At 47.5% G+C, this 16,397-nt stretch overlaps 1 protein-coding gene across 1 annotated transcript in view; it reads left to right on the top strand.

Moving 5' to 3' along the window:
• The window catches only part of gpn1 (GPN-loop GTPase 1), a 58,816-nt gene that overhangs the window by 34,354 nt on the left and 8,065 nt on the right, over nt 1-16,397 (top strand). The window contains 4 exon segments of the mRNA NM_001102775.1: nt 6,907-7,000; nt 7,375-7,414; nt 11,716-11,782; nt 16,096-16,133. Of these exon segments, the coding sequence (NP_001096245.1) occupies nt 6,907-7,000; nt 7,375-7,414; nt 11,716-11,782; nt 16,096-16,133 (239 nt within the window).

Below are 16,397 nucleotides of genomic sequence, written 5' to 3'. Positions count from 1 at the left end.
TTAATACGGCCCCCCTACAAGTTATTTATACGGGCCCCTCCTCACAAGTTATTTAATACGGCCCCCTGCACAAGTTATTTATACGGCCCCCCCTCACGAACGTTATTTATACGGCCCCCCTCACAAGTTATTTATACGGCCCCCCCCTCACAAGTTATTTATACGGCCCCCTCACAAGTTATTTATACGGGCCCCCCCTCACAAGTTATTTATCGGCCCCCCCCTCACAAGTTATTTATACGCCCCCCCTCACAAGTTATTATAGGCCCCCTCACAAGTTATTTATACAGCCCCCTCACAAGTTTTATACGGCCCCTACAAGTTATTTATACGGCCCCCCCTCACAAGTTATTTATAGGCCCCCCTCAAAGTTATTATCAGCCCCCCTCACAAGTTATTTTATACGGCCCCCCGTCACAAGTTATTTATAACGGCCCCCTCACAAGTTTATTTATACGGCCCCCCTCACAAGTTATTTAATGGCCCCCTCAAGTTATTTTACGCCCCCCTCACACACAAGTTATTTATACGGCCCCCCTCACAGTTTTATACGGCCCCTCACAGTTATTTATACGGCCCCCCCTCACAAGTTATTTATACGGCCCCCCCTCACAAGTTATTTATTACGGCCCCCCTCAATTTTTTAACGCCCCCTCACAAGTTATTTATACGGCCCCCCTCACAAGTTATTTATACGGCCCCCCTCACAAGTTATTTATACGGCCCCCCTCACAAGTTATTTTATACGCCCCCTCACAAGTTATTTATACGGCTCCCTCCCCTCACGCAGTTATTTATACGGCCCCCCTTCACAAGTTATTTATACGGCCCCCCTCACAAGTTATTTATAGCCCCCCTCACAAGTTATTTTGAGCCCCCCCTCACAAGTTATTTATCACGCCCCCTCACAAGTTATTTATACGGCCCCCCCCTCACAAGTTATTTATACGGCCCCCCCCTCACAGTTTATTTATATGGCCCCCTCACAAGTTATTTATAACCTACAGTTATATCGGCCCCCTCACAAGTTTATTTATCGCCCCTCACAAGTTTATTATCGGCCCCCCTCACAGTTCATTTATATGCACTCAGTACCGCCCCCTCACAAGTTATTTATACGGCCCCCCCACAAGTTATTTATACGGCCCCCCCTCACAAGTTATTTATACGGCCCCCCCTCACAAGTTATTTATACGGCCCCCTCAAAGTTATTTATACGGCCCCCTCACAAGTTATTTATACGGGCCCCCCCTCACAAGTTATTTTACGGCCCCCTCACAAGTATTTATACGGCCCCGCCCTCCAAGTTATTTATACGGCCCCCGCCCTCACAAGTTATTTATACGCCCCGCCTCACAAGTTATTTATACGGCCCCCCTCACAAGTTATTTATAGGGCCCCCCCTCACAAGTTATTTATTACGGCCCCCTCACAAGAGTTATTTATACGGCCCCCCTCACAAGTTATTATACGGCCCCCCTCACAAGTTATTTATACGGCCCCCCGCCCTCACAAGTTATTTATAACGGCCCCCCTCACTAAGTTATTTATACGGCCCCCCCTACAAGTTATTTATACGGCCCCCTCTAAAGTTTATTTATAGCGAGCCCCCCTCACAAGTACTTTATAACGCGCCCCCCTCACAAGTTATTTATAGCGGCCCCCCTACAAGTATACGCCCTCATTATTATAATCGGCCCCTCTCACAGTTATTTATAGCGGCCTCCCCACGTTATCGGCCCCCTCACAAGGTTATTTAATACGCCCCCCTCACAGTTATTTATACCGGCCCCCTACAAGTTATTTATACAGGCCCACCTCACAGTTTTTATACGGCCCCCTCACAAGTTAATTTTATACGGCCCCTCAAAGTTATTAATACGGCCCGCTCACAAGTTATCTTATACGGCCGCCCTCACAAGTTTATTTATTACGGCCCCCCCTTCACAAGTTATTTATACGGCCCCCCTCACAGTTATTTTAACGGCCCCCCCTCACAAGTTAATTTATATACGGCTCCCCTCACAAGTTATTTTATTCGGCCCGCACCTCACAAGTTATTATTGCGCGCGGCCATCACGAGGTAATTATGACAGGCCCCCCTGTGTACAGTGATTATACACCGCCCCCTCAACAGTGTTTACTTCGGTAGTGCGGCCCCGAACTCACAAGTTTATTTTTTAGTGACGCTCGCCCAAGTGTTTCGCCTCACAAGTATTGATACGGCCCCCTCACAATTATTTTACGGCCCCCCTCACAAGTTATTTATAATACGGCCCCCTGCACAAGTTAATTTTAACGCCATTATTATACGGCCTCCGCTCACAAGTTTATTTAATACCGGCCGCTCCTCACAAGTTATTTATAGGGCCCCCCCTCACAAGTTAATTTATACGGCCCCCTCCACAAGTTCTTTATACGGCCCCCTCACAAGTTATTTATACGGCCCCCCCCCTCAAAGTTATTTATAATGGCGCCCCGCCTCAAAGTTTATTTATTACGGCGCACCTCACAAGTTAATTTATATCGGCCCGTCACAAGTTATTTATAGCGGCCCCCTTAAGTTATTTATACGGCCCCCCCCTACAAGTTATTTATACGGCGCCCTCACAGTTATTTATACGGCCCCGCTCACAAGTTATTTATACGGCCCCTCCAGTTATTATACGGCCCCTCACAAGTTATTTAAGGCCCCCCTCAAGTTATTTATACGGCGCCCCCTCACAAGTTATTTTTATACGGCGCCCCTCACAAGTTATTTTACGGCCCCCGTCACAAGTTATTTATACGGCCCCCTCACAAGTTATTTACCTCACAAGTTTCGCCCCCTCAAAGTTATTTATACGGCCCCTCACGTATTTATAGGCCCCCCCTCTCGAAGTTATTTATACGGCCCCCTGCCATTTTTACCCTCAAGTTATTATTTATAGACGGCCCCTCAAAGTTATTTATACGGCCCCCTCTCACAAGTTATTTTATACGGCCCCCCCCACAAGTTATTTATACCGGCCCTCCCCTCAAGTTATTTATACGGCCCCCTCACAAGTTATTTATAACGCCCTCCTCACAAGTTTATTTATACGCCCCCCTACAAAGTTATTTATACGGCCCCCCTCACAAGTTATTTATTACCCGCCCCTCAAAGTTATTTATCGGCCCCTACACAGTATTTATACGCCCCCCTCACAAGTTATTATAAGCCCCCCCTCACAAGTTTTTATACGCCCCCTTAACAAGTTATTTAATACGGCCCCCTCACAAGTTATTTTAGGCCCCTACAAGTTATTTATACGGCCCCAAGTAGCGCCCACAAGTATTTATCGGCCCCCCTCACAGTTTATTTATAGGCCCCCTCACAAGTTTTTATACGGCCCCCCTAACAAGTTATTTATATACCCCCCTTCAACAAGTTATTTATACGGCCCCTCACAAGTTATTTATACCCCCTCACAGTTTTACCTTCACAATTATTTATAACGGCCCCCACAAGTTTATACCCCCTCACAAGTTATTTATAGCGGCGCCCCCTCACAGTTATTTAACGGCCCCTCAAGTTATTTTACGGACCCCACCCTCACAAGTTTATTTATCGGCCCCCTCACAAGTTATTTTACGGCCCCCTCACAAGTTATTTATACCCGCCCTCACAAGTTTATTATCGGCCCCCTCACAAGTTATTTATACGCCCTCATCAAGTTATTTATAACGCCCCTCAAAGTTATTTTAGCGGGCCCCCGTTTATACCCCCCTCACAAGTTTTTTATACGGCCCCGCCTCACAAGTTAATTTATCGACCCCCCCACAAGTTATATTATACGGCCCGCCACTAACAAGTTATTTATATCAGCCCCCCAAGTATTTTAGCCGCGCAAAGTTTATTTTATAGCCGCCCCCCATTATACAACAGTTATTTATAACGGCCCTCAAAGTTATTTATACACCCCCTCCAGTTTTCGGCCTCACAAGTTATTTATACGTGCCCAATTCCCTCACAAGTTATTTATAGGCCCTGCCTAACAGCAGTTATTTATAAAAGGCACCTCACAAGTTATTTATACGGCCCCTCAATTTATCTCACAGTTATTTATAGACCCCCCTCACATGTAGTATTTATGGCCCCCCTCACAAGTTATTTTATAACGGCCTCACCTAGAAGTTATTTATACACCCTCCCTATCAAGTTATTTATACGCCCCCTCACACAATTTTTATACACCCCCCTCACAAGTTATTTATAAGCGGCCCCCTCACAGTTATTTATAGCTCCCCTACAAGTTATTTATACGGCCCCTCAAGTTATTATAACGGCCCCTCCCGCACTAAAGTTATTTATAGCGGCCCCTCACAGTTATTTATACGGCCCCGCCTCACAAGTTATTTATAGGCCCCTCACAAGTTATTTATACGGCCCCCTCACAATTTATTTATATCGGCCCCCCCTCACAAGTTCGTTTATACGGCGCCCTCAACAAGTTATTTATATCGGCCCCGCCTGCCAGTTATTTATTACGGCCCCCCTCCACAAGTTAATTTATACGGTTTCCCCCTCACAATTATTTATACGGCCCTCCCTCCAAAGTTATTTTACGGCCGCCCTCACAATTATTTATACGGCCCCCCCTCACAAGTTATTATACGGCCCCCCGCCTCTACAAGTTTATTTATACGGCCCCCCGCCTCACAAGTTATTTATAACGGCCCCTCAACAATTATTTATCCGGCCCCCCCTCACAAGTTTATTATACGGCCCCTCCCTCATCAACAGTTATTTATCGGCCCCCCCTCACAAAGTTATTTATTACGGCGCCCCGCTCACAAGTTCATTTTATAACGGCCTCCCCCCTCACAAGTTCATTTATACGGCCTCCTGCAGCAAGTTATTTAATACGGCCCGCCCTCACAAAGTTATTTATACGGCCCCTCACAAGTTATTTATACGGCCCCCCCTACAGTTAATTATACGGCCCGCCTCAACAAGTTATTATAACGGCCCCCCTCAAAGTTATTTATACGGCCCCCCCTCAAAGTTTTATTTATAACGGCCCCCCTCACAATTATTCTATACGGCCCCCTCACAAGTTATTTATACGGCACCCCCTCACTCACAAGTTATTTATACGGCCCCCCTCAAAGTTTATTTTATAAGGCCCCCGCTCAACAAGTTATTTATACGGCCCCCCCTCACAAGGTTATTTCTACGGCCCCCCTCACAAGTTATTATACGGCCCCGTCCCTCACAAGTTTATTTTACGGCGCATGTCACACCCTCAGGGCCGTGAGTTCCAGACATAGGGCAGGGCCCAAAAAGAGCAAACAGTTGGTATCACAGGATGAGGCGTTTTATTGGAGAAATGGCAAGTAGCCATCAGCAGGTTCCCATAAGCCAGTAGTGGTAGCCAGCCGCTGCACTCTGTTCCTTAGGGAATAGGGAAATACACACAGTTGGGGGGAATCTTCTTGCCGCAGCTAAGGTAGATTCCAGGGAACACAGGGGAGGGGGTCCTGCCGTAGCTAAGGTTACACCCCAGACAAAAGGCTCCTTGGAACTCTTGGCAGCCACCTTTGTAGCCAGAAAGGGAGCAGCCCCTGTCGTAAAACCAAAACAGGATTTGGCTCCTTCTGCCAACCCAAAGGCAGCTTCCAGAGGGGCCAATCATAGCTAATCCCACTGGGCCTATGGGAAGCCACCTAGTGAGCATGCCCAGTTTAGTCTATTGCATTTACTAGACAGAGCACTGCTCTCACAAGGGTAACTATGTGTATTGTGTCACTATGGGGTCTGGCTCTGTGTGCCCTCACAATGGGGCATTACATGGGGAGGGCCAGACAGAGCCGGCTGGACTACACACAATACACACCTAGATGAGATTAACCTACACAATGCATTTGCTACAACAGGTAGGAGGGGGGGCAGGGGGGTACATTTCAGCATAAACAGAAATATCTAATAGTTTCATCCACACCTATCAAACGCCTCCTCCTGTGCCATGTTGTGTGCGGCCTTGCCTGGGAAACTAAGCCTACCCCTATACTTTACCACTTTCTGTTGCCGACCCTTCGCTTGCCTGACTCTGATTTTCAATACTGCAGTAATTATTCTCTAATTTATTAGGAAATGGGGTTAACCCCTAATCATGCATGGAAAAAAAAATACCGTCAAATACAGTGACACCGATATAATATTGAAAAATACCGTGATATAAATTTCTGGTCATACCGCCCAGCTCTACCCCTACCCACCCCTATACCCCTACCCACACCTATACCCACTACTATACCCACCCCAATACCCCTACCCACGTCTATACCCACCCCTATACCCCTACCCACGCCTATACCCACCCCTATACCCCTACCCACACCTATACCCACTACTATACCCCTACCCACCCCTATACCCCTACCCACACCTATACCCACTACTATACCCACCCCTATACCCCTACCCACGTCTATACCCACCCCTATACCCCTACCCACGCCTATACCCACTACTATACCCACTACTATACCCCTACCCACGCCTATACCCACCCCTATACCTTTACCCATGCCTATACACACCTGTGAGTGGGTTGTATAGGGGAGGGGTGAGTCTATGAGTGGATGGAATGGGGGGGGGGGGGAGTCTGTGGGTGGATGGTATGGGGGGGGGGGGGAGTCTGTGAGTGGGTTGTATAGGGGAGGGGTGAGTCTGTGAGTGGATGGTATTGGGGGGGTGAGTCTGTGAGTGGGTTGTATAGGGGAGGGGTGAGTCTGTGAGTGGGTTGTATAGGGGAGGGGTGAGTCTATGAGTGGGTTGTATAGGGGAGGGGTGAGTCTGTGAGTGGATGGTATGGGGGGAGAGTGTGGGGGTTCCCCTGGTTCCGGGTCGTTACTAAAGGAACCCCCTTGTTTCCCCTGCAGAGACTCGCTGCCTATCTCCATGGGAAGAATTCCCCTCCGTATGTGATCAACTTGGATCCTGCCGTGCATGAGATCCCATTTCCTGCCAATATAGGTACATACTCCCTGCGCCGCTCCCTGCTGTGCTCGCTACTCCCTGCGCCGCTCCCTGCTGTGCCCGCTACTCCCTGCGCCGCTCCCTGCCGTGCCTGCTACTCCCTGCGCCGCTCCCTGCCGTGCCTGCTACTCCCTGCGCCGCTCCCTGCCGTGCCCGCTACTCCCTGCCGTGCCTGCTACTCCCTGCGCCACTCCCCGCGGTGCCCACCACTCCCCGCGCCTCCACCTACTCTGGCACTGTGCCAGCTTATTATGCTCATTGTGGTTTTTAGTCCCTGTTGTGCCTCGTTGAGTGAGCCCTCTGGGGAGTAAGGCTGCACCCCTGTATCCTGCACTCAGGGTACCCCATTAACTCTCTCCTTTCTGTTACAGATATCAGGGACACGGTCAACTACAAGGAAGTCATGAAGCAGTATCCTTTGTGTTACCGTTCAGCCTGAAACTGCCTTTTCTATATGGTACTGAGTTACAAAGGGTTAATGTGGGGGGGCCAGGTTTGCAAGTGTCCCACACATACACCAACCATATCCGCCCAGTATTCCCCCAGCAGCTGCCAGTTACTCCTCCTTACGCAGGGAATGCTGGGAGCTGTAGTTCTTCCCGCTGCTTCACCCTAGGGTTGCAATGCAATGTTGGGGGAAATGTTGGCACAGCGCAGGGACCGGATTCCACGGGAGGGAAACTCACCCACAAGGAGATAAGTACCGGGGATCCACTAAAGGGTTCCGGAATAAATACACCCGGGAACAAAATGGACCCGACCAATAAAACCTCTCCCATAGTGGGGACCATGTGACTGCCCCCATTAGGGATGCACCAAATCCACTATTTAGGGATTCGACGAACCCCGAATCCTTTGTGAAAGATTTGGGTGAATCCTAATTTGCATCTGCAAACGAAGGCGCAACAAGAACTGCGCGTACAACGCAGTGTTAAATTCTGCTCTATCCTCAGTTTGGTGCATCCCTGGCCCCCGTACCTACAGTGGAACATTCCTGCTGGGGGCTAGTGGGGTCCTGGGCTACAAACCCCTCCTTAGTATTCACTGTACTGACACAATCTGGGGTGCAGGGACCTCACTGTGCCCACTGTTTGGGCTGTGCCCTTCCTCTGCCAGTCTGGTACCAGTACAGTGTAGCCCCTCCCCCTGCTGTGTGCCCAAGCCCCCCACTGCCATATGGAACCCGTGGGAAACTGGCACAATAGGAGCTCCCCAGGCTGGCACCCCTGTACATACATCTGCACCCCACCCCTCAATAAACATTGGGGTAACAGTCACCCCGCAATAGTTCCAGGGGTACCCAGGGCACAAATAAGCACTCACCCCAAATCCCCCCCTAACTGCCCTTCAGGCTGGGCCCCCTTAGCCCATAACAAGGTTACAGATATATAGAAACATTGGGGTAACAGTCACCCTGCTATAGTTCCAGGGGTACCCAGGGCACAAATAAGCACTCACCCCAAATCCCCCCTAACTGGCCTTCAGGCTGGGCCCCCTTAGCCCATAACAAGGTTACAGATATATAGAAACATTGGGGTAACAGTCACCCCGCTATAGTTCCAGGGGTACCCAGGGCACAAATAAGCACTCACCCCAAATCCCCCCTAACTGGCCTTCAGGCTGGGCCCCCTTAGCCCATAACAAGGTTACAGATATATAGAAACATTGGGGTAACAGTCACCCCGCTATAGTTCCAGGGGTACCCAGGACACAAATAAGCACCCCAAATCCCCCCCTAACTGGCCTTCAGGCTGGGCCCCCTTAGCCCATAACAAGGTTACAGATATATAGAAACATTGGGGTAACAGTCACCCCGCTATAGTTCCAGGGGTACTCAGGGCACAAATAAGCACCCCAAATCCCCCCCTAACTGGCCTTCAGGCTGGGCCCCCTTAGCCCATAACAGGGTTACAGATATATAGAAACATAGGGGTAACAGTCACCCCGCTATAGTTCCAGGGGTACCCAGGGCACAAATAAGCACCCCAAATCCCCCCCTAACTGGCCTTCAGGCTGGGCCCCCTTAGCCCATAACAAGGTTTACAGATATATAGAAACATTGGGGTAACAGTCACCCCGCTATAGTTTCAGGGGTACCCAGGGCACAAATAAGCACTCACCCCAAATCCCCCCTAACTGGCCTTCAGGCTGGGCCCCCTTAGCCCATAACAAGGTTACAGATATATAGAAACATTGGGGTAACAGTCACCCCGCTATAGTTCCAGGGGTACCCAGGGCACAAATAAGCACCCCAAATCCCCCCCTAACTGGCCTTCAGGCTGGGCCCCCTTAGCCCATAACAGGGTTACAGATATATAGAAACATTGGGGTAACAGTCACCCCGCTATAGTTCCAGGGGTACCAGGGCACAAATAAGCACCCCAAATCCCCCCCTAACTGGCCTTCAGGCTGGGCCCCCTTAGCCCATAACAGGGTTACAGATATATAGAAACATTGGGGTAACAGTCACCCCGCTATAGTTCCAGGGTACCCAGGGCACAAATAAGCACCCCAAATCCCCCCCCTAACTGGCCTTCAGGCTGGGCCCCCCTTAGCCCATAACAAGGTTACAGATATATAGAACATTGGGGTAACAGTCACCCCGCTATAGTTCCAGGGGTACCCAGGGCACAAATAAGCGCTCACCCCAAATTCCCCCCTAACTGGCCTTCAGGCTGGGCCCCCTTAGCCCATAACAAGGTTACAGATATATAGAAACATTGGGTAACAGTCACCCCGCTATAGTTCCAGGGGTACCCAGGGCACAAATAAGCACTCACCCCAAATCCCCCCCTAACTGGCCTTCAGGCTGGGCCCCCTTACCCATAACAAGGTTACAGATATATAGAAACATTGGGGTAACAGTCACCCCGCTATAGTTCCAGGGGTACCCAGGGCACAAATAAGCACCCCAAATCCCCCCCTAACTGGCCTTCAGGCTGTGCCCCCTTAGCCCATAACAGGGTTACAGATATATAGAAACATTGGGGTAAACAGTCACCCCGCTATAGTTCCAGGGGTACCCAGGGCACAAATAAGCACTCACCCCAAATCCCCCCTAACTGGCCTTCAGGCTGGGCCCCCTTAGCCCATAACAAGGTTACAGATATATAGAAACATTGGGGTAACAGTCACCCCGCTATAGTTCCAGGGGTACCCAGGGCACAAATAAGCACTCACCCCAAATCCCCCCTAACTGGCCTTCAGGCTGGGCCCCCTTAGCCCATAACAAGGTTACAGATATATAGAAACATTGGGGTAACAGTCACCCCGCTATAGTTCCAGGGGTACCCAGGGCACAAATACTCACCCCAAATCCCCCCCTAACTGGCCTTCAGGCTGGGGCCCACTTAGCCCATAACAAGGTTACAGATATATAGAAACATTGGGGTAACAGTCACCCCGCTATAGTTCCAGGGTACCCAGGGCACAAATAAGCACTCACCCCAAATCCCCCCCTAACTGGCCTTCAGGCTGGGCCCCCTTAGCCCATAACAAGGTTACAGATATATAGAAACATTGGGGTAACAGTCACCCTGCTATAGTTCCAGGGGTACCCAGGGCACAATAAGCACCCCAAATCCCTCCCCTAACTGGCCTTCAGGCTGGGCCCCCTTAGCCCATAACAAGGTTACAGATATATAGAAACATTGGGGTAACAGTCACCCTGCTATAGTTCCAGGGGTACCCAGGGCACAAATAAGCACCCCAAATCCCTCCCCTAACTGGCCTTCAGGCTGGGCCCCCTTAGCCCATAACAAGGTACAGATATATAGAAACATTGGGGTAACAGTCACCCCGCTATAGTTCCAGGGGTACCCAGGGCACAAATAAGCACCCCAAATCCCCCCCTAACTGGCCTTCAGGCTGGGCCCCCTTAGCCCATAACAAGGTTACAGATATATAGAAACATTGTGGGGTAACAGTCACCCCGCTATAGTTCCAGGGTACCCAGGGCACAAATAAGCACTCACCCCAAATCCCCCCTAACTGGCCTTCAGGCTGGGCCCCCTTAGCCCATAACAAGGTTACAGATATATAGAAACATTGGGTGGTAACAGTCACCCCGCTATAGTTCCAGGGGTACCCAGGGCACAAATAAGCACTCACCCCAAATCCCCCCCTAACTGGCCTTCAGGCTGGGCCCCCTTAGCCCATAACAAGGTTACAGATATATAGAAACATTGGGGTAACAGTCACCCCGCTATAGTTCCAGGGGTACCCAGGGCACAAATAAGCACTCACCCCAAATCCCCCCCTAACTGGCCTTCAGGCTGGGCCCCTTAGCCCATAACAAGGTTACAGATATATAGAAACATTGGGGTAACAGTCACCCCGCTATAGTTCCAGGGGTACCCAGGGCACAAATAAGCACTCACCCCAAATCCCCCCCTAACTGGCCTTCAGGCTGGGCCCCCTTAGCCCATAACAAGGTTACAGATATATAGAAACATTGGGGTAACAGTCACCCCGCTATAGTTCCAGGGGTACCCAGGGCACAAATAAGCACCCCAAATCCCTCCCCTAACTGGCTTACAGGAAACATAGATGGAGATCTCACCATCAGCACAAGTAGGGGCTCTTTACTGTAAGGGCAGTCAGGTTATGGGATAAGTGTTGGGGGGGCAGTAGAGGTGGAGTGATACCCACTTACCCTTGGATAGATATGTTGTACCCATAATGCCCTGCGCTGTTCCCTGAGCTGCACGTAGATACACCCTGGGGCCAAATGGCGGAATTGTCACGTCCCTCAATCTGTTTGCTACAAGGTTTGACCAGGTGAGTTGCCCCTGTGTGGGTAAGTGCAGATAAATGTATATGTATATAGATAGTAATGGGGGGGTATGGCTGTATATAGATAGTAATGGGGGGGGTATATATGTATATAGATAGTAATGGGGGGGTATATATGTATATAGATAGTAATGGGGGGGTATATATGTATATAGATAGTAATGGGGGGGGTATGGCTGTATATAGATAGTAATGGGGGGGTATATATGTATATAGATAGTAATGGGGGGGTATGGCTGTATATAGATAGTAATGGGGGGGTATGGCTGTATATAGATAGTAATGGGGGGGGTATATATGTATATAGATAGTAATGGGGGGGTATGGCTGTATATAGATAGTAATGGGGGGGTATATATGTATATAGATAGTAATGGGGGGGTATATATGTATATAGATAGTAATGGGGGGGTATATATGTATATAGATAGTAATGGGGGGGGTATGGCTGTATATAGATAGTAATGGGGGGGTATGGCTGTATATAGATAGTAAATGGGGGGGTATATATGTATATAGATAGTAATGGGGGGTATGGCTTGTATATAGATAGTAATGGGGGGGTATATATGTATATAGATAGTAATGGGGGGGTATGGCTGTATATAGATAGTAATGGGGGGGTATATATGTATATAGATAGTAATGGGGGGTATGGCTGTATATAGATAGTAATGGGGGGTATATATGTATATAGATAGTAATGGGGGGGTATATATGTATATAGATAGTAATGGGGGTGTATGGCTGTATATAGATAGTAATGGGGGGGGTATATATGTATATAGATAGTAATGGGGGGGTATGGCTGTATATAGATAGTAATGGGGGGGTATGGCTGTATATAGATAGTAATGGGGGGGGTATATATGTATATAGATAGTAATGGGGGGGTATGGCTGTATATAGATAGTAATGGGGGGGGTATATATGTATATAGATAGTAATGGGGGGGGTATATATGTATATAGATAGTAATGGGGGGGTATATATGTATATAGATAGTAATGGGGGGGTATGGCTGTAATATAGATAGTAATGGGGGGGTATGGCTGTATATAGATAGTAATGGGGGGGTATATATGTATATAGATAGTAATGGGGGGTATGGCTGTATATAGATAGTAATGGGGGGGTATATATGTATATAGATAGTAATGGGGGGGTATATATGTAATATAGATAGTAATGGGGGGGTATGGCTGTATATAGATAGTAATGGGGGGGTATGGCTGTATATAGATAGTAATGGGGGGGGTATATATGTATATAGATAGTAATGGGGGGGTATGGCTGTATATAGATAGTATGGGGGGGGTATGGCTGTATATAGATAGTAATGGGGGGGTATATATGTATATAGATAGTAATGGGGGGGTATGGCTGTATATAGATAGTAATGGGGGGGTATATATGTTATATAGATAGTAATGGGGGGGTATATATGTATATAGATAGTAATGGGGGGTATGGCTGTATATAGATAGTAATGGGGGGGTATATATGTATATAGATAGTAATGGGGGGGTATGTGTATATAGATAGTAATGGGGGGGTATGGCTGTATATAGATAGTAATGGGGGGGGTATATATGTATATAGATAGTAATGGGGGGGTATGGCTGTATATAGATAGTAATGGGGGGTATATATGTATATAGATAGTAATGGGGGGGGTATATATGTATATAGATAGTAATGGGGGGTATATATGTATATAGATAGTAATGGGGGGGGGTATATATGTATATAGATAGTAATGGGGGGTATAATATGTATATAGATAGTAATGGGGGGGTATGGCTGTATATAGATAGTAATGGGGGGGTATGGCTGTATATAGATAGTAATGGGGGGGGTATGCTGTATATTGATAGTAATGGGGGGGTATGGCTGTATATAGATAGTAATGGGGGGGTGATGCCTGTATATAGATAGTAATGGGGGGGTATGGCTGTATATAGATAGTAATGGGGGGTATATATGTATATAGATAGTAATGGGGGGGTATATATGTATATAGATAGTAATGGGGGGTATATATGTATATAGATAGTAATGGGGGGGTATGGCTGTATATAGATAGTAATGGGGGGTATATATGTATATAGATAGTAATGGGGGGGGGTATATATGTATATAGATAGTAATGGGGGGGGTATGGCTGTATATAGATAGTAATGGGGGGGTATATGGCTGTATATAGATAGTAATGGGGGGGTATATATGTATATAGATAGTAATGGGGGGGTTATGGCTGTATATAGATAGTAATGGGGGGGGTATATATGTATATAGATAGTAATGGGGGGGTATATTATGTATATAGATAGTAATGGGGGGGTATATATGTATATAGATAGTAATGGGGGGGGTTATATATGTATATAGATAGTAATGGGGGGGGTATATATGTATATAGATAGTAATGGGGGGGTATGGCTGTATATAGATAGTAATGGGGGTATGGCTGTATATAAGATAGTATATGGGGGGGGGTATGGCTGTATATTGATAGTAATGGGGGGGGGGTATGGCTGTATATTGATAGTAATGGGGGGGGTATGGCTGTATATAGATAGTAATGGGGGGTATATATGTATATAGATAGTAATGGGGGGGTATATATGTATATAGATAGTAATGGGGGGGTATATATGTATATAGATAGTAATGGGGGGGTATGGCTGTATATAGATAGTAATGGGGGGGGGTATGGCTGTATATAGATAGTAATGGGGGGGGGGTATGGCTGTATATAGATAGTAATGGGGGGGGTATGGCTGTATATAGATAGTAATGGGGGGGGTATGGCTGTATATAGATAGTAATGGGGGGGGGTATTGGGCTGTATATAGATAGTAATGGGGGGGGTATGGCTGTATATAGATAGTAATGGGGGGGTTATGGCTGTATATAGATAGTAATGGGGGGTATGGCTGTATATAGATAGTAATGGGGGGGTATATATGTATATAGATAGTAATGGGGGGGTATATATGTATATAGATAGTAATGGGGGGGTATATATGTATATTAGATAGTAATGGGGGGGTATGGCTGTATATAGATAGTAATGGGGGGGGTATGGCTGTATATAGATAGTAATGGGGGGGGGTATGGCTGTATATAGATAGTAATGGGGGGTATGGCTGTATATAGATAGTAATGGGGGGGGTATGGCTGTATATAGATAGTAATGGGGGGGGTGTGGCTGTATATAGATAGTAATGGGGGGGGGGTGTGGCTGTATATAGATAGTAATGGGGGGGGGGTATGGCTGTATATAGATAGTAGATGGGGGGGGTATGGCTGTATATAGATAGTAATGGGGGGTATATATGTATATAGATAGTAATGGGGGGGTATATATGTATATAAGATAGTAATGGGGGGGTATGGCTGTATATAGATAGTAATGGGGGGGTATGGCTGTATATAGATAGTAATGGGGGGGTATATATGTATATAGATAGTTAATGGGGGGGTATATATGTATATAGATAGTAATGGGGGGGGGGGTATGGCTGTATATAGATAGTAATGGGGGGGTATATATGTATATAGATAGTAATGGGGGGGGGGTATGGCTGTATATAGATAGTAATGGGGGGGGTATGGCTGTATATAGATAGTAATGGGGGGGGTATGGCTGTATATAGATAGTAAATGGGGGGGGGTATGGCTGTATATTAGATAGTAATGGGGGGGGTATGGCTGTATATAGATAGTAATGGGGGGGGTATGGGCTGTATATAGATAGTAATGGGGGGGTATGGCTGTATATAGATAGTAATGGGGGGGTATGGCTGTATATAGATAGTAATGGGGGGGTATGGCTGTATATAGATAGTAATGGGGGGTATATATGTATATAGATAGTAATGGGGGGTATATATGTATATAGATAGTAATGGGGGGGGTATGGCTGTATATAGATAGTAATGGGGTATGGCTGTATATAGATAGTAATGGGGGGTATATATGTATATAGATAGTAATGGGGGGGTATATATGTATATAGATAGTAATGGGGGGGTATATGTATTATTAGTATAGGTAATGGGGGGGGTATATGTACTATAGATAGTAATGGGGGGGGTATATATGTATATACGATAGTAATGGGGGGGTATATATGTATATAGATAGTAATGGGGGTCATAGATGTATATAGATAGTAATGGGGGGGTATATATGTATATAGATAGTAATGGGGGGGTATGGCTGTATATATGTATATAGATAGTTACAGTAGGAAGATAACGTGCCCCCCCCCCCCCCCGATTTCTCTGCAGGTGGTGAAGTTCATAGAGAAGAGGCAGCAGAACTGTCGGTGAGTGGCATCTGGGGCAGATTCCATGGAAAGAGCAATAATAATATAGAAACTGCCCTACCCCAGTGGTGGCAGTGTGGCGCCAGGAGATGGGCGGGGCGGTTTGGTGCCAGGAGATAGGCAGGGGCGATGTGGCGCCAGGAGATAGGCAGGGGCGGAGCGGTTTGGCGGCAGGAGATGGGCGGGCAGTTTGGTGGCCAGGAGATAGGCAGGGCGGGGCAGTTTGGCGCCATGAGATAGGCAGGGGCGGGGCAGTTTGGCGCC

This window comes from Xenopus tropicalis, chromosome 5 (genome assembly GCF_000004195.4).
Source record: "Xenopus tropicalis strain Nigerian chromosome 5, UCB_Xtro_10.0, whole genome shotgun sequence".
Classification (NCBI taxonomy): Eukaryota; Metazoa; Chordata; class Amphibia; order Anura; family Pipidae; genus Xenopus; species Xenopus tropicalis.
The sequence above is the reverse complement of the archived record's forward strand: the minus strand, read 5'-3'. Positions and strand labels throughout refer to the sequence as shown.